The sequence below is a fragment of the Cebus imitator genome, unplaced genomic scaffold (genome assembly GCF_001604975.1).
Source record: "Cebus imitator isolate Cc_AM_T3 unplaced genomic scaffold, Cebus_imitator-1.0 Scaffold6, whole genome shotgun sequence".
Classification (NCBI taxonomy): Eukaryota; Metazoa; Chordata; class Mammalia; order Primates; family Cebidae; genus Cebus; species Cebus imitator.
This window is the reverse complement of record NW_016107321.1, coordinates 4,351,657-4,371,807: the sequence shown is the minus strand read 5'-3', so window position 1 is coordinate 4,371,807 and position 20,151 is coordinate 4,351,657. Positions and strand designations below refer to the sequence as shown.

The 20,151-nt window shown below is 40.2% G+C and overlaps 2 protein-coding genes across 2 annotated transcripts in view; one reads left to right on the top strand and one right to left on the bottom strand.

Moving 5' to 3' along the window:
- SLC22A3 (solute carrier family 22 member 3) overlaps positions 1–3,323 on the top strand; it is a 104,781-nt gene extending 101,458 nt beyond the window's left edge. Inside the window, exon 11 of the mRNA XM_017538035.2 lies at positions 1,744–3,323. Coding sequence (XP_017393524.1) covers positions 1,744–1,804 — 61 coding nt within the window. The 3' untranslated portion in view covers positions 1,805–3,323. The remainder of the gene's footprint in view (positions 1–1,743) is intronic.
- Positions 3,324–4,036: 713 nt separating this feature from the next.
- Positions 4,037–5,341, bottom strand: LOC108310853 (plasminogen-like). The gene is made up of 2 exons (XM_017538043.2): positions 4,973–5,341; positions 4,037–4,341 (listed from the first exon to the last, which is right to left on the bottom strand). Exons 1-2 carry the CDS (start codon positions 5,339–5,341, stop codon positions 4,180–4,182), a joined length of 531 nt encoding a protein of 176 aa, XP_017393532.1. The 3' UTR covers positions 4,037–4,179.
- Positions 5,342–20,151: the final 14,810 nt, after the last annotated feature.

Sequence of the window (20,151 nt, the reverse complement as noted above, 5' to 3'; positions counted from 1 at the left end):
GGAAATCACTGGGACATGCAGTAGCAGGGGATTAGCAGTGTGGCTTACTCTACAGAGTGAGGAGGAGTCAGGTCTGACTAGATGGAATGGCATAAGCAGCTTCTCAAGATTGATTACAAAGTGAAAATTCACTGAACAACATGTTATAGTATTTATAAAAAAATGAAACCAAAGGCAATGTCTCCCTGTAGCTGGATGGGAAGACAGGTGGTACACAGATGATAGATAATAGGTAGATGGATGATAGTAGATAGATATACTAGTTGATAATCATAGATAGATGATAAATAATAGATGATAGATAATGTCTGCATAGATAGGTGGATAGATAATAGATTATAGATAAATAATACACATTAGCAGGAAGATAGAGAAAAGAGAAAGAGATTGAGTTTTAGAAGGGGGTGGTATCTAAATAGTGTATAGGGAAAGCTAATATCTAGCCAATATATTAACACGAGGCGTTATATCACAAAAAATTCACATTACACGTATTCTTTCTAATTTTGTTTGAAATTTTTTAATTAAAAATATAGAGACTATGAATATGAGAATGTATAGTAAAAGATGTGAAATAATAATATAAGTTGTCTGTGAACACAAATGGGCTTGTAAGAGAGGCAGGGAAGGGAGGGCCATCACTTTCTTGCCAAAGACTTCTGTACTGTTTGATTTTTTAGAAAAATTAGAACACATAGTCTTGCGTTGTTTGTGTAGTTTTAAAAAATGATTTAGAAGCTAATTTAAAAACTAAAAAAGCAAACTTAATAATGACCTAGGAATTAAGGATATGGAGCTCTAAATATTTTTGATATATCAAAAATACTGGGGAAGAGCTTTCTTCCCTTTGATTCTATTCCATTGACTGTATAACACTATACATGTTATAGTATAAATACTATAACATGCTGTCTGTTTACACAGTGAGAGTGATGCATTCATTCTTGATCCCCAAACCAATCAGGGGTCAGTTTTGCAAACTCATCAGGAAATAATGGGAGAAAAGGAAACCCTTTGAAGCCAAGACTCTTCTACCACTTCAGTCACATTAAAAATAGACACCTGGAAGAGATTTTTCTTTTTTTTTTTTTTTTTGGCTTGGGGAGTGTGGGTGGAGGGGGTGTTGTCTAAATGGTGTGTAAGGAAAATCAATACCCAACTAACATATAAGCATGAAGAATTATACCAGCAAAAATTTAAGTTACACAGATTCTTCCTAATTTTTTCTGTTTATAATTTTTCATAATGCAAAGTGTGCTAAATTAATTAATTATACCTAGTCTCTACACGTGAAAAAAAACTAGTAGAAGTATGGTTTACAGTGTTACAAATTAAGCACATTAATTGTGATCCATGATTATTTACTCTACAAAAATCACTTAGTGCTAAAGTACCAAAACCTGTTAGCATTTCTCTTCTAAAATCACACTGGATTATTTTACCATTTCTGCTGGGTTTTGTTCATGTTAACAGCTCATTTCCAAACATATGTTAATTCAGTAGCAATTCATAAAGAACTTAAATGCTATAATGTTAACTAACCCCTGTCTAGGGTCTGAATGCAGATAAAAAATGAGGCTGAAGACAGACTGTGTTGTTACCTTGGAGTTGGGTTTTCATGACAAGTTATGCATGAGCGTCTTTGATCAAAACCAGCTATACCGTTAAATAGTAACAGAAGACCCTCCTCTAACTAGTTGCATAGTCTTTCATAAAGAATTTCTCCTTTTTTTTTTTTTTCAGTCCACATTCCTACAAAAGTGGCAGGAATAAGAAAATCCCAGTTTCCAGCTCTCACGTTTAAGGCCCCTGCCAAAGACGGAAGGCCGGAGCTATCCAGGAGCTGATCTTCCTTGCAAAGCTGTGCCTTGCAGAGACGCACGTGTGCATTGCAGCTACATTATGCCGCGCTGTTGTAATACTGTATAAAGACTTCAAACTATCCAGAGTATTTTTATATAAAGTTGGATGAATTAGAATTTTTAATGCTGTTGAATTTTCTGGGAACACATAATATGTAACCAGTTTAACAAAGAACCTGTCAGGTGCACAGCCCTTCCTGGATTTTTTCCTTGTGTTCTCTGTGGTCTGACCCATTAGGCTAAAGAGAGACAGGAGAAGCCCCTCCCCCGACCCGATTCTCATGACAGCTCCATCAAGAATGTGGGATGTGCCAACCAAGGATTTGAGAAAGTTGTAAAGAAATGTGCTCATCAAATCTGATCAGTCAAGGGACTAAGCCCCTAACTGACCATTCTGAAGACTGCACGGAGGATGAAGATTTGAGAATCCTGTTAAGGAGGCTGAATCACAGGCACTTGGGCCACGGCGTGTGAGCATTCGTGTTCTCTGCTCACCTTGGGTCCCGAACACCTTCGCAATGTGAACAGGTCAGGAGTCTCTCCCGTCCACCTCCTCTGTAGCATCTGGAGTTCCAGGCATGGTTTAGGCCCCATTCCAGCAATAAGAACCAATCTGCTGTACAGTCTGAGGACTTGCCTCTGTTATTTATAAAATAATGCTATGGTTCTGACATGATTTGGGACATTTTTGGCCCTTCTTTAGTGGACACCTAGAGCCACAGATTCCCTTCTTTACTAAACAAATCCCATGGATTATGATTTCTGGGTTTTAGGATTTTAACAGTGAAGGGATATTTTTCCTACATTTGTGGGTTCAGTTCCGATGGAGGCTGTGTGGTCAGAAGTGAAAAACACGGACAGCTCCCATTCAGTCTTGGCACTTTGACATGTCTTGGAGAAAAGCTTACGTTTTAATTTAAAAGAAAAGGTCAGTTATTTCCATGCTTAACAGGATCAGCAGAAGCTTTATAAATGACTTTATGGAGACTTACAAGGGATTTGATTTTTCTTTTTTGTTATCAAAGCTTTGAAATGTGGAACTTGTGTGTTCTGCTTTGTCTTGTATATTCATTATCTTTTCAGACCCAATCTTCATGCTGAGTTTTAAAAAGAAAATACTTTACGTGAACAGGCAAAATTGGTACCAGAGGGAAACACTGACCATGAGGAAGAACATTTCCGTAAGGAGAACAGGTCACAGTATACGCATGTGTGCTAATTGTAAAATGAGAATCTTAGCCCTGAAAGCACATCAGAATTGAATACAAATGATCTGTTTGTCACCGAAATAAACATGGCTCTCTGAGGATTTGAGACTACATTCATCCTTTATTCAGCCACTTGCAGTTTTGCTCTTCTCTGCATTTCTTTGCTGTAAGATGACTGCTGCACTGTTAAATTGTATTTTGAGTGGATATGTTTATTTGGCAACAATTAAAATTTTAAATTGTAAAAAACGTACAGTTGTCCTTTCTCTTCCGTCTAAACATGTATCACTGCCACAGATCATTCTCCTGTGACAATGTGCAGCAGACTGTTTAAAAACTGGGCAGGCAATTAGCAATGGGAAATAAGTGGTCCACCTTCAATATTTGCTTGTTGATCATTTACATGCTCCTGGTACCCGTCCTAGACTCACATGTGCCGCAGAACTCACATGTTCAGACTCTCAGCTGGTCTTGTGTTACACGCTCATGGCCCGGTTCACTCCCTGATATACACCTCCCTGCTCTGGGTCCCCTCTGGGCTCAAGTCAACAGTCAGCAACAGATTTCATTCCAATAACAGAACTGGTTCTCATGGCTCCCCGTACATGTTGCAGCTTTGAAAACGTTCATCTCAGTGTTAGGAGTAAAGACAGTAAAAATGTGTGTCAAGCCCTCGTTAGCTGATGAGGCAAATGCGCGGACGACTTCCAAGGAATACTCGGCTCTCCCGTCTGTGACCTCGTAGCCTTCTCAGTCCTTTGTGTGGCTGTTTCTTATCAAAAACAGTCAAACCCCTCAGTCTGCCCATTTAAAATTGGTGGGGTGAACCAAGAACATGAAAATGTTGAAGACCAAAACCAAAATGTACTCAAAGTAAGTATAGAGTTTATTTTTAACAAATGTCAGAGCTATGCCACTTTATTACAGAATCCAGCAGCTAGACAGGAAAAGCTTACACACGGTACCACAAAAAATGCTGAGGTCTGGCGAAGCTGGTAGCTGGGGACAGTGTCTTCGTTTGGTTACTGTCAATTATTTCCAGCATGCTGAATCCCTACCCACATTCCAGCCTCTAGGTGAGTTTATGCTTCACTCTGTCTCCCGTCCAATTAATTATTTCTCATCATTCCTTCAATCCAAGTAACATACCTTGAAACACGAACATAGACACCAGGCTTATTGGGGCGTGCACAACCAAGACCCCAAGAAGTGACTCCTTGTAAAATGTATTTGTCCTTCTTGAAGCAAACCAGAGGCCCTCCACTGTCACCCTATACAGAGGTAGGGAAACATTCATGCAAGGGTAAAGCTGCCAGCCTTTTAACCACCCTTCTCTCATCCATATGTACATTTTCCCAGTAATTGAAATCAGAAAGGAACTTGTGCGCATATTCCTTAAGCATCTGCAGTGCTTAAGTACTTAGCAAAGTCCATTCAGCAAAACCACACCACTTAGTTTTTCCTGGGGAAAAAATATCCCTTGTGAATCCTGCATGATCTCTTCCTATGTTGGGGTTTCCTTTAGACTGGGCTAGCCTGGGCATCCTTGTAAAGTGTGTGCAGTTGGTCTCTGTCCTGTGCCCTCTACCTCCTTCCCTACTGGAAAAGTCACCACTTTAGTCCCTAGCCACTAGCACACCCCAGGAGGGCAAATGGCCTTAGGTAGTTACAGACCTTATAATTCCCTTGCTACTGATCTGGAACCCAAGCCCCAAGACCTCCCCTTAGATGATCTGAATATGCGTTCAGGCACAGATCTAGGGAGTTGCTGAGCAACACTTAGACTGGGATCTTTAGTTGACAAATCCTTCTTGAATTTGCCACGTGGGGACTGAAGTCTAAGGGGCTGAGACTGAGACGGGAGGACGCAAGATTAGGTTTGGTCTCTTGATCTTTTCTTACCTGGCAACTGTCAGTGCCTCCTGCCAGATCCCCAGCACAGAGCTCGGTGGATCTGACTCTTCCATTCAGAAGCTCGTAGCGATTGCACACTTTATTCTCAATCACGGAGAGCCGGGCTTCCTTGAGAATGCCAGCCCCAAAGGTACCTGTGTTTAAAAAGATGAAAGAAATGGTTACTGCACCCAAAACATGTTCAGGAGGAAATTCCCGAAGAACAGAGCAGCGGTGCTGGGCCTCCTGTCTGTCCAGGAAGCTGCAGAACACAAGGCAGCTCCCAATGCCGCGGGACCCTCCGACCCTGGAGAGAGTCAACATCATATACGTTTCTGTGTTCCCAAGACCTGGGTTTAACAATCTGGGCTGTGTCATGGTGCTTTGGGGTTGGTTGTTGTTTGTGTACTTTTTGTTTTTCTTAAAACTATGAAAATGACTTTCACAATGTAGAGTCTGAGAATTGCAATTCCTATTCATTTTATATACCTTTTTTCAGATTTTTACTGTTTCCTTACATTTCACATCATAATGGACAGTTTCATATACTGGTTTTTTTAATCAATGTATATCATGAGTTTTTAAAATAATGCTACAATCTTCATAATTAATATTCTAATGTGGAGCTACTGCTTAATGATCATGAGATTTCCTTTTGGGATGAGGAAAATGTTCTGGAAATATGGTGACATTTGCACACCATTGTTAATATACTGAATGCCACTCAGCGGTACCCTTCAAAACAGAATAGTGACTCTTATGTTGTGTAATTTTATTGCAAAAAAAAGAGAATAGTCATCATTTACCAAGAATTAACCTTTCCAGCACAAGCTCTTAATGTGGTGTATCTCACTTAATCCTCACAACAGTCCTGTGAAGCAGGCACTAGTATCATTCCTGTTCTACAGTTAAGGAAACTGAGGCGTAAGGAGGTTGTGTGATTCAGTTTGAGCCTGGGTCTGTGGAGTCACTGCCCAAATGCTTCCTCCTCGTGCATGTTGGCCCCACTTTTGCTTCCAACATTTCACATCTTTGTTCATAAAGTTCAATCTTATTCCTTATTACTTTCTGAAGTCTAAGTTTCCATAATGATATAGACATATTTCTATCCCACAGTAACACTGCCAGATGATTCTCTAAAACAGTGTGACAGTGTAAAATGTACTAGAAAACAAATACTTCACCCTGGTGTATATTCAATTTTTAAAATAGTAGCTAACCTAGTAGGTGAAAACTGTCCTGATTCATCTTCTGATTTACGCTTCCTTGAGAATTAGGAAGAGAAAATACAACTAGGGCAATTCTCCTACTTGTATTTCTTCTTTTGTGAAAAACTGCTTTATTTCCTTTGTCAAATTGAAACAGAATGTCTGCTAAATTGCCAGAGGAAATGCTATTTTTTCCAGATGGCCATGCTCAGGGATGTTTCTGTGCTCTCACAAACAATCCAGTTTTCCAATTTTTCAAGCCCAGCTTTCACTAGAATTTTGCAGAACTCTGCTTTGCGAGCATGGCACAGGCAAGAACTGGGGCACTCTCTCCTTTCCCCAAAGCCTTTGACTACACTTTAATCATTGCTTTGGGTTCAGAAAACTGACACTGCATCTGGAGTTTACAAGAGCAGCATGGGAGATGCTCATCCCAGCACCTTGCTCCAGAGTCTAGCTGGGCCCTAGCAGGGCAGAGTTGCATGGAGGAAGCTCCTCCTGACTACCAAGCACTGGACATGGGATGCATGGCCCGGGCTGCATAGTTGTGTGAGGGGGCACCCTTCTCAAAATATTTTGCTGAAAATTAAGTTAGGTGTCACTGCTGTCGAATCTGCTCTCTGAGAAAGGCAAACATCCTGATAAGGGGGAAAACCCATCAGGCACTGCAGGGAAATTGATGTGGTCTGTGAGTACATGCTGCCATCCAGTGGCCAATATAGAGATGGCACCTCTGAAGGCAGGAGGTCCACAGGTGATCTGAGGACTGAAGCCCTCCTTAATGGCCCCTGAGTAGAGGGCTGCAGGATCAGCCCGGTAATTGCAGATGAGGCTTACATGGAAGAGCCCCTCGGCCTCAACACCTACTCTGCATCTGGAATATCCAAGTCCGGGAAGGTCTGGAAACATGGAGGGGAGAGGTGGAGAATTACAACTCCCTCTGAGAAACTGAAAACACCCATTGATCTGATGTCATTATTAACATATCGAAAATGGACATTGATAAACAGGCTTGAGTTGTGTTGTGTGACTCCTCCCGGTCTAGTTAGTGTTCTGAGAATCTTTTTCTCAGCGGACATGTGGGTGAGACCAGAGGAGACAAGAAGCCAAGTGCAGGACGTTGGTTAGAATGTGTGGATGGGGTGGGAGAGAGGAAACAGTAAGTGGGCTCTGGGGTCAAGGCCCAGCAATGCCCTGGTTATGTGATGTTTATGATGATGGTATTGATGGTAGAAAGGTGTTGATGGTTAAACCAATGGTGATTGTGATAGTGCTGGTGATGGTGGTGGTGGTAAAGATATTCTAAGCAAAAAGAAGAAAGCAGGAGGCATCACACTACCTGACTTAAAACTACAAGGGTACAGTAATCAAAACAGCATGGTACTGGTACCAAAACAGAGACGTAGACCATTAGAACAGAACAGAAGCCCCGGAAGCAACACCACACATCTACAATCATCTGATCTTTGACAAACCTGACAAAAACAAGCAATGGGGAAAGGATTCCCTGTTTAATAAATGGTGTTGGGATAACTGGCTAGCAATGTGCAGAAAACAGAAGCTGGACCCCTTCCTGACACCCTACACTAAAATTAACTCCAGATGGATTAAAGATTTAAACATAAGACCTAACACCATAAAAACCCTAGAAGGAAACCTAGGCAAAACCATTCAGGACATAGGCATAGGCAAATACTTCATGACTAAAATATCAAAAGCATTGGCAACAAAAGCCAAAATAGACAATTGGGATCTAATTAAGCTCCAGAGTTTCTGTACAGCAAAAGAAACAATCATTAGCGTGAATGAGCAATCAACAGAATGGGAAAAAAATTTTGCAATCTACTCATCTGACAAAGGACTAATATCCAGAATCTACAAAGAACTAAAACAAATTTACAAGAAAAAAACAAACAAACTCATTCAAAAGTGGGTGAAGAACATCAGCAGACACTTTTCAAAAGAAGATATATATCGTGCCAACAAACATATGAAAAAACGATCATCATCATTGTTCATTAGAGAAATGCAAATCAAAACCACGTTGAGATATCATCTTACACCAGTTAGAATGGTGATCATTAAAAAATCTGGAGATGACAGATGCTGGAGAGGGTTTGGAGAAACAGGAACACTTTTACACTGTTGGTGGGAGTGTAAATTAGATCAATCATTGTGGAAGACAGTGTGGGGATTTCTCAACGATCTAGAAATAGAAATTCCATTTGACCCAGCAATCCCACTACTGGGTATATATCTAAAGGATTATAAATCACTCTATTATAAAGGCACATGCACACGTATGTACATTGTGATTGTTTACAATAGCAAAGACGTGGAACCAACCCAAATGCCCATTGATGATAGACTGGACAAGGAAAATGTGGCACATATACACCATGGAATACTATGCAGCCATAAAAAACGATGAGTCTGTGTCCTTTTTAGGGACATGGATGAATCTGGAAACCATCATTATCAGAAAACTGACACAAAAACAGAAAATCAAACACAGCAACTTCTCACTCATAGGCAGGTGTTGAACAACAAGAACACATGGACATAGGGAGGGGAGCAGCACACACTGGGTTCTGTTGAGGGGGACTAGGGGAGGGACAGCAGGGGTAGGGAGGTTGGGGAGGGATAACATGGGGAGAAATGCCAGATGTAAATGATGGGGGGATGGAGGCTGCAAACCACATTGCCATGTGTGTACCTATGCCACAATCCTGCATGATCTGCTCATGTACCCCAGAACCTAAAATACAATTTTATATATATATATATATATATATATATATATGAGACACAGAGAGAATGACAGAGAGAGAGAGAGAAGAAAGAAAGAAAAGAAAAGAAAGAGAAAGAAAGAAAGAAAAGAAAGAAGAAAGAAAGAAAGAAAGAAAGAAAGAAAGAAAGAAAGAAAGAAAGAAAGAAAGAAAGAGAAAGAAAGAAAGAAAGAAAGAAAGAAGGAAGAAAGGAAGGAGGGAAGGAAGAAAGGAGAGAAAGAGAAGGAAAGAAAGAAAGAAAATTGATGAACAGGCTTGAGTTATATTTTGTGGCACCTCTTGGTCTAGTTAGCACTCTGAGAATCATTTTCTCCACGGACATGCAGGTGAGACCAGGGGAGGTGGGAGCCCAGTGGAGGATGGTGGTTAGAAGTATGCGGATGGATCTGGGACAGAAAAAACAGTGAGTGTGCTTTGGGGTCAAGGCCCAGCTACAAACTGGTTATGTGATGTCTACTGATGATGATAGTGATGGTGATGGTAGTGGCGATGATCATTGTGATGATGGTGGAATGATGATGATGATGGTAGTGATGGGTAGTCATGATGGTGGTGGTGGTGGTGGTGATGGTGATGGTGATGGTAGTAATAATGACTATCATGATAGTGGTGGTGATAATGGTGATGGTGATGGAATGCTGGTGATGATGGTGATGATGGCAATGGTAATGATAATGGTGATGTTGATGGAATGATGGTAATTGTGATGGTAGCGGCAGTAATGTTGATGGTGGTGGTGATAACAGTGATGATGGTGATGATGCTGAGGGTGATGATAATAGTTATAGTAGTGGTGGTAATGATGTTGGTGGTGGTGATGATAATGGTGGTGGTGACGATGTTGATGAAGATAAACATAGGAGTGGCAGTGGTAATGTGGATGGTGATGATGATGACAATGACGATGATTCTCATCACAATAAACTTATATGTTAGTACAGGTGAGAAATCTGAGGCTAAAAGAGATTAAATAACTGCCCAACATCACATGGAAGATGGTAGAGCCAGAACTCACACCCAGATCCTTATGATTTTAGCTCTGTGCCTTCATCAGTTGAAGTATTGTAGAGGATCTGTTTGCTTTCTGGATGCCCAGTATCCTATCACCCTACATCCCATAATCCTGTTGAGGGATCTACCTTTTGCCCCTTCTGGGTATGCGTGGGGTCCTGCCTCCACCTCTAGCATGGAATAGATGATGCAGGTGGGAGCCAATCAGTGATGGGTTCAAGGACAGGCCTATGACCCAAGTTCAACCTCTCAGACATGGCTGACTATTTTAATGTTAACCTAATGGGGAGAGTAGCCTTCCTTAGTCTTTCCTGGCAGACTGAGAGCTGTCACAGCATCTGCCACCATGAGAATGTCACCTTTGTGCCCAAAAATGATGCCTACTCCATGGTTGGAGAGGGCTTGGGGCCTGGAGCCATCATGTGAGCCTGAAGACTTTTCAGCTCTCTAAGAATTTCCCTTTTGGCTTAATCCAACTTAAGCTGGATTTTATGTCAGTTTCAAAAAAGAGTCATGTTATATACAACCCTATTCCTTGTTAGTAGGAGCTGCCATGATGGAGCGCTTAGCATGTGCACAACACTTGAAGCACTTTCTTATTCTTTCTCCCCCAACAGCCCTGCAGCCCACATCAGCTGAGGAAACAATCAACGAGAGTTCATGACTTAGTTCTAAGTCCTGACAGCCAGTAAGTAGGAGCCAGGGTTCCAATTCAGGTCTGTCTGTGCCATCCTGCACCTTCTCTGAGTCTCTCCTCATTTTTAAAATAGGAACAATAATATCTAACTCTCAGAGGTTTGCAGCATCTAAATTTTTAAAAATGCAAAACACTGGGAGCAGCCTGGCACACCCAAAGGTGTTCCTCATTTATCAAGTTTCCTTTTGGTTGGCCTCAGAGCTCCCAGACTCAGGTGCGCAGAAAGGAGGATCAATAAACCAAGGAAGTTAGGTTTTTAAAATAGTAAGAAAAGCACAGAAAAGGGAAAGGAAACTTTGCAATTATCTAGACCAGTGGTTTTTAACATTTTTGTTAAACCAAAAAAGAAAACAAAAACAAAAACAAAAAACCTTTCTTCAAATGACAGCTTGAGTAAAATGCTGATGTGGAAAACATCTCCTAAATATGCTGGTTTTACAAATGCGGGGTTGGAGCCAAGTGGTACAGAGAGGTAATGTGCCTACTCCAGGTCTATCTGGCTAGGGGCAGAGTCAGAATGCTTTCCTAGGGCTCCAGACTCCTTGTGATCTCACCAGCACCTCTGAGAAAGTCAGGCAGAGAGCCCAAGACAGTCTCAGTGTTCCAACATCCAAGGGGGCAAGTCTGATGGATATAATTATTGTCAGGCCATACTGCAAAAAGAAGGAATCCCTAAAATGTAGTACAGGTGCTGATGATACCACATCCTGCACAAAAGTTCCCTCTCTTTCTCTCACCCATCAACTAATATCAAATGCCATCCTAGATTTGGGGCCATGGGGCCTGTCTGCCTCTTCCTTAGCTGCAGGTCCCCTGCCTAACACCCTCCCACACACAGTAGACTGTGGTTATTTGGGAAGAAAACTAGTTTAATTATAACTTTAGTTGTTATTGTTTTACACCATGTTTGGAAACCCAGTCTCGCTAATTTCACATGAAAAATAATCTAACACCCTTAACTTAAGGGCTAGGTGAAAACCCCACTTACTAGGGGAAGCAATATGAATGCTAAATATGGATTCAGAGACTCAAAGACCTTTACTGGTGTTTTGTTTGTTTTAGGTAGGTGTAAGGGAAATACACAATCATTAAAATAAAATGGATCACACCCCAAAACTTCAGCACCAAAAATATTTTGCTAACATGCCCCACTATGAAACCAAAAACAAGAAGTCAGCTACAAATAAAGACCCTATACAAGGCCTTGGCCCTGTGCAAACCTCCAAAGAAGAAGTCTATTGGCTGTATTCAATCTACACTGCAGTTAAAGAAACACCCACACAGAGACATGAGAAAGAACCAACACAAGAACTCCAATAACTCAAATGGCCAGAAGGTCCTATGTCCTCCAAACAACTGCACCAGTTCTCCAGCAAGGGTTCTTAACAAGACCATGTTAATTGAAATGACAGAAATATAATTCAGACTATGGATAGAAATTAAGATCATCAAGATTTAGCACAATGGCAAAATCCAATATAAGAAAATTAGGAATCACAATAAAATACTACAGAAGCTGAAAGACGAAATCTCTGGTACAAAACAAACAAACAAACAAACAAAAAACCTAGTGGATCTGACAGAGCTGCAAGCTCAGAAACAAACTATAAGAATTTCACAATGCAGTCCAAGTATTAATAGCAGAATAGACCAAGCTGAGCAAAAGATCTCAGAAATGGAAGACTAGTCATCTGAAATAAGACAGTCAACAAAAATGAAGAAAAAAGAATGAAAAGGAATGAACAAAACATCCAAGAATTATGGGATTATGTAAAGAGGCCAAGGCTACAAATCACTGGCATCTCTGAAAGGGACGGGCAGAAAGCTAACAATTTAGAATACAATTTAGGATATTGTACTTGAAAACTTCCCCAATCTTGCTAGAGAGGCCAATAGTCAAATTCAGAAAATACAGAGAATCCTTGCAAGATACTACACAAGAAGATCATCCCCAAGACACATAATCATCAGATTTTCCAAGGTCAAAATGAAAGACAGAATGTTAAAAGCAGCTAGAGAGAAAGGACAGGTCATCTACAAGGCGAAACCTATCAACCTAACAGCATACCTTTCAGCTGAAACCCTAAAGTCAGAAGAGATTGGGGGCCTATATTCAACATTTTTAAAATATATATATTCAACCAAGAATTTCATATCCAACCAAACTAAGCTTCCTGAGCAATAAAGAAATAAGATCCCTGTTAGATAAGCAAATGTTGAGGGAGTTCATTACCACCAGATCTGCCTTACAAGAGATCATGAAAAGAGCACTAACTATAGAAAGGGAAGATAGCTAACCAATACAAAAATACATTTAAATTCACAAACTGGTGACACTGTAAAGCCACCATACAAACAAGCCAGCATAACAGCATAATGAGAGCATCAAATTCATACATATTAACACTAGCCTTGAATGTAAATGGGCTACATGCCCAACTTAAGAGGCACAGAGTGGCAAGCTCGCTAAAAAAGCAAGACCCAATGGTATGCTGTCTTCAAGAAACCCATGTCACATGTAATGACACCCAAAGGCTCAAAATAAAGAGATGGAAGAGAATCTACCAGGCAAAAGGAAATCAGAAAAAAGCAGGAGTTGCAATCCCAGTTTCAGACAAAACAGATTTTAAACCAACAAAGACCAAAACAGGCAAAGAATGGCATTACATAATGGTAAAGAGTTCAATTCAACAAGAAGACCTAACTATCCTAAATATATATGCATCCAACACAGGAGCATCCAGCTTAATAAAGAAAGTTCTTAGAGACTTACAAAGAGACTTAGACACCCATACAATAATAGTGGGAGACTTTGGCAGTCCTCTGAAGTATTAGACAGATCCTCGAGGCAAAAAATTAACGAAGATATTCGGGACCTGAACTCAACATTGGACCAAATGGATGTGATAGACCTCCACAGAACTCTCTACCCCAAAACAGCAGAATATACATTATTCTCATCATCACATGGCACATTCTTTAAAAATCAACCACATAATTGGACATAAAACAATCCTCAGCAAATGCAAAAGAACCAAATTATACCAAAAGCACCCTCAGACCACAGCTCAATAAACATACAAGTCAAGACTAAGAAAAATACTCAAAACCATACAATTACATAGGAATTAAACAACATAGTCTTGAATTACTTTAGGGTAAATAATAAAATTAAGGCAGAAATCAAGATGTTCTTTGAAACTAAAGATAATTAAGAAACACCATGTTGGAATCTCTGGGACATAGCTAAGATAATGTTAAGAAGGAAATTCATAGCATTAAATGCTCACATCAAAAAGAAATATCACAAAGAACCTAACACCAAAACTGGAAGAATTAGAGAAATAAGAGTAAGTCAACCCCAAAGCTATCACAGGCAAGGAAAACCAAAATCAGAGCTGAACTGAAGAAAGTCAAGACATGAAAACACATTCAAAAGATCAACAAATCCAAGAGTTGGTTTTTTGAAAACATTAATAAGATAACTAGGCTGCTAGCTAGGCTAATAAAAAAGAAGAGAGGAAAGACACAAATTAACACAATTACAAATGACCTCACAAAAATAAAAATAACCATCAGAAACTACTACAGACAGTTCTATGCACATAAACTAGAAAACCTAGAAGAGATGGATAAATTCCTGGACACATATACGCTCCCAAGACTGAACTAAGAAGTAATTAATTTCTTGAACAGACCAATAATAAGCTCCAAAATTGAATCAGTAATAAATAGCCTACTAAGCAACAAAAAGCCATGACCGGATGGATTCACAGCTAAATTCTACCAGATGTGCAAAGAAGAACTACTACCATTCCTACTGAAACTTCAAAAAACATGAGGAGGAGGAAGTCCTTCCCATTTCATTCTATGAGGCCAGCATCATCCTGATACCAAAACCTGGCAGAGACACAACAATAAAAACTTCAAGGCAACATCCTTGATGAACATTGATGCAAAAATCCTCAACAAAATACTTTACTTGCAAACCTAATCCAGCACATTAAAAAGCTAATCCATCAAGATCAAATAGGCTTCACCCCTGGTATGCAAGCTTGGTTCAACATACATAAATCAATAAATGTGATTCATCACATAAATAGAACTAAAGACAAAACCGACATGATTATCTCAATAGATGCAGAAAAGGCTTTTGATAAAATTTACCATCCTTCATGTTGAAAACTCTCAATAAACTAGATATTGAAGGAATATATCTCAAAATAATAAGAGTCATCTATGACGAACCCACAGCCAACACCATACTGAATGGGCAAAAGCTGGAAGAATTACCCTTGAAAACCAGCCCAAGATAAGGATGCCCTCTCTCACCACTCCTATTCAACATAGTATTAAAGTCCTGGCCAAAGCAATCAAGCAAGGAAAAGAAACAAAGAGCATCTATATAGGCAGAGAGGAAATCAAACTATCCCTGTTTACAGATTACATGATTCTATATCTAGAAAATCTCATAGTCTCAGCCCCAAATCTCCTTCTCTGATAATCAACTTCAGCAAAGTTTCAGGATACAAAATCAAAGTGCAAATAGCACTAGCATCCCTATACACCAATAACAGCCAAGCCAAGAGCCAAATCAGGAACACAATCCCATTTGCAATTGCCACAAAAAGAATTAAACACCAAAGAATAGTCAACAAGGGTGGTGATAGATCTCTACAATGAGAAATACAAAATACTGCTCAAAGAAATCAGAGATGACACAAACAAATGGAAAAATATCTCATGCTCATGGATTGGAAAAATGAAATATTATTAAAATGGCCATACTTCACAAACTAATTTACAGATTCAATGCTATTCCTATCAAATTACCAATGACATTCTTCACAGAACCAGAACAAAACTATTTTAAAATTTACATGAAACCAAAAAGGATCCAGAATAGCCTAGGTAATCCTAAACAAAAAGAACAAAGCTGAAGACATCATGTTACCTGGCTCCAAATTACATTTCAAGGTTACAGTAACCAAAACAGCATGGTATTGGTTAAAAAAAAAAAAAACAGACACATACACCAGTGGAACAGAATACAGAGTCTAGAAATAAGACCACACCTACAACCATCTGATCTTTGACAAAGATGACAAAAATCAAACAATGGGAAAATGACTGCCTATTCAAAAATGGTGTTGGGCTAATTTTGGCTAGCCATATGTAGAAGAATGAAGCTGGACCCCTTTCCTTACACCATAAACAAAAATCAACTCAAGATGGATTAAAGACTTAAATGTAAAACCCAAGACTTTAAAAACCCTTGAAGACAACCTAGGCAATGCCATTCTGGGTATAGGAATTGGCAAGGACTTCATGACGAAGATGCCAAAAGCAATCTCAACAAAGGCAAAAATTGACAAAATGGGATCTAATTAAACTTAAGAGCTTCTGCACAGGAAAAACAAACAAACAAACAAAAAAAAAACTATCATCAGAGTAAACAGACAACCTACGGAGTGGGAGAAAGTATTTGCAAGCTATACATCTAAAAACAAGAAACTTAAACGAATGTACAAGAAACAAAACAACCCCATTAAAAAGTGGGCGAAGGATATGAACAGACACTTCTCAAAAGAAGGCATTTATGCAGCCAAAAATGTGAAAAAAAAGCTCATTATCACTGGTCATTANATTATCCAAAATAGATGAGGAACTCATAAAACTCAATAGCCAAAAACCAAATAACCCAATTTACAAATGGTCACAGGATCTGAACAAACCTTTTTCTAAAGAAGACATACAGGTATCCAACAAGCATATGAAAAAATGCTCAATATCACTGATCGTTACAGAAATGCAAATCAAAACCACAATGAGAAACCATCTCACACCAGCCAGAATGGCTATTACAAAAAGTCAAAAAATAACAGATGCTGGAAAGGTTGTAGAGAAAAGTAAACACTTACACACTGTAGGTGGGACTGTAAATTAGTTCAACCATTGTAGAAAGCAGTCCAGTGATTCCTCAAAGAGCTAAAAACAGACCTAACGTTCAACCCAACAATCCTACCCAGAGGAATATAAGTCATTCTATCATAAAGACACATGAATGTGAATGTTCACTGCAGCACCATCTATAATAGCAAGGACTTGGAATCACCTATATGCCCATTAATGACACATTGGATAAAAAAAAATGTGATATATACATACTATGAAATATTATGTCGCCATAAAAAAGAATGAGACAATGTCTCCTACAGGAACATGAATGGAGCTGGAGGCCATTATTCTTGGAAAACTAACATAGGAACAGAAATACCACATGTTCACACTTACAAGTGGGAGCTAAATGATGAGAGCACATGGACACAAAGAAAGGAGCAACAGACATTGGCACCTACTTGAGGGAGAAGAGTGGGAGGAGGGAGAGGAGCTGGAAATACTAAGTATTGGGTACTAGGCTTAGTACCTAGGTGACAAAATAATCTGTAGAACCCCCATGACACTTATGCAAAAAAAGAAACCTGCACATGTATTCGTGAACTTAAAAGTTAAAATTAATTAAAATAGAATAAAAAATGTTCTGAAAAAGAAAAGAGAGAGAGACTCAAAGAAACAGTCTTCTTCCCCTTGACCACGTGCCTTGAAGACTCATTATGCAGAAATAGACAGGTACCCAGACAAAATTAGGAGTGCGGTGGACCATATTGACAGGAATTTGTACAGCTTTCTTCAAAATGCTCATTTCGTCACATGGACTGCGGGTCAAAATCAATTTGTTATATGGGCAATGGAATTTATCTCACCTTGGGTTTCTCCTCAGCCAGTGATGTAACATTCAGTCCAGTCAGCAACCACATAATTTGGGGATGGCAGACATGCTGGGATTACTTTGTCAGTGATGATGGCAAGACCAAAGAAAAGCATCAGCTGTTGTTTAATGCTTTGCTGGGTGCTGTAACACCTACAACCAGCCATCCTTGCCTTGAGTCCCCAGCAGACAAGCTGGGATCGCTTTGCCAGTGATGATGGCAGGACTGAAGAAAAGCATCAGCTGTTGTTTGATGCTCTGCTGGGAGCTGCAGCACCCACAACCAGCCATCCCTGCCTTGAGTCTGCAGAGTCCTCTGAGCTGGCACTGCCTTGCTTCACTGACCCAGAGCAACAGAGAACACAGCGTTTTTCACCCTCACATCTGTCTATGGACTACACAGATACAAGACTTCATTTGAAAGGCATCGGTTGCTTACAAGAAACTGCTGGTGGCCTTTACCTTTGAAAGTAGGAATGACAAAGTCGCACTTCTCATGTATATTCTGTGCCCGACTAGAATCTCATGCTGAGTGCGTCCTTTCATATTAATTGAATAGGTTATAGATCAGTCTGCAAAATGTCTGATTGAGACGCCACCAATGACTATAAAACTGCAAATGCGTTGTGTGCCCAGAGCAAGGTGCCCCATCCTTGGATCCTCCACTTCCTCCTCAGTGAGTGTTACTACACTATGGTTGTAAGAATCCAGTGAAATACTTGATACCAAATGAAAGTGCTAACACTGGGATGAATGTTTTCGAAGCCGCAACATGTCTGGTGAGCCATGTGAACCAGCTCTGTTACTGGGAATGAAACCTGTCACTGACTGCTTGACTTGACCCCAGCCCAGGAGACAGGGAGCAGAGAGGTGTATATCATGGTGTGAACCAGACCATGAGCGTGTAACACAAGACCAGCTGAGAGTCTGAATGTTATTCTGGGGCACAGGTGAGTCTAGGGCTGGTGCCAGGAGCATGTAAATGAACAAGCTAACATTGAAGGTGGACCACCTGGTGTTCATTGCTAATTGCCTGCCTGATTTTGAAACAGTCTGCAGCACACATGGTCACACGGGAATGATGTTTTATAGTCACACGTGTTTAGAAGGAAGAGAAAGGATAAATATACATTTTTTATAATTTAAAATTTTTAGTATTACCAAAGTATCCACTCAAAATACAATTCAACAATGCAGAAGTCATCTGACAGCAAAGAAATGCAGAGAAAAGCAAAACTGCAAGTCTGTGAGCAAATGATGAATGTAGTCTCAAATCCTCAAAGAGCTGTTTATTTCATTGACAAATAGATTATTCATATTCAATTCTGATGTGCTTTAAGGATGAAAATGCTCCTTCCACACTTAGCATACACTTTGTGTATATTGTCACCTGTTCTCTTTATAGAAAGATTCTTCCTCATTGTTAAGGTTCCCCTTTGGTACCTTTTGTGCCTGTCCACATAAACTATTCCATTTTAAAAACTCAGCATAAAATATACACTGAGTCTGAAAAGAGTCTGAAAGTCCTATGTGAGCTCTGGCATCTACACTGAGCTCACTGTTCTCCTCCAGTTGTTCCTCCTTTGTTTGTGAAACCTCTCCCTGTGAATACACAGCTTTGTATTTAGCCAAATAGTTGAGGACTTTTCTTTTTTTAGAGGAAGTCTCACTCTTGTGGCCCAGGCTGGAGTGCAATGGTGCCATCTCTGCTCACTGCAACCTCCGCCTCCTGGGTTCAAGCAATCCTCCTGCCTCAGCCAGCCAAGTAGCTGGGATTACAGACATGTGCCACCATAACCGGCTAATTCTTGTATTTTATTTTATTTATTTATTTTTTTAGTAGAGACTTGGTTTCACCACGTTGGCCAGGCTGGTCTCGAACTCCTAACCTCAGGCAATTTGCCTACTTTGGCCTACCAAAGTGCTGGGATTACAGAAGTGAGTCACTGCAATCGGCCTATTGCTTCTTTAAATAAGGAACAAGAAATTTAAAGAGAAAATAGGAAGTACCTTCTTCCCCTACTGCAACTTATGAGGTAAGCAGATAATTGATCATATGGTAAAAAGGAACGTAATAAAATCTGTGTCTCAATATATCAGGAGCACTGCTTCAGTTAAAGTAAATGCCCACATTAGTCATGCATTGACACACATGCTTATTTTCGTAAGTGAATTCTCCAGAATTCTGAAAATCAGTGAAAAGATCATCTCGTTCGTTCTACACAAAACCAAGCATGGCATGTGGCTGTCCATGTTTCAGGGCATACACATCCCTTTCCACCCGGATCAATGTGTCCCATGGGACGCTACTTCTTGCCTTTTCAACCAGATTCAGTAAACAAATATTGTTTTGCATAGCTGACACAGGACCACACTGATTGCACGAACAAGGTCAGTCTGTGGAAGGAAGCTAACAAAGTTAAATGGGGCACGTTAAGGAGGCGTAACCCACCACATTGGCTTTTCTGCCTTTAGAATTTTTTTCCGGTAAAAAAATACAAGTACCAGGACTCCCTGAATCCAGCAGGTTAGAACAGAGGAAGGCGGAGGGCGGCCTCCCGCACACCTCTCCTACCCCTGCCAGTTTCCAATCCAGAGTCCAGGGGCTGGAGCATGGGGGCTCCACGTGCTCGCGCTTGGAAGAGGAAACGCCCTCAACCCCCACTTCTTCCAGGGGCTCCGACCGCCTCCCTGGGCTCAGCCCCGGAGCCAGC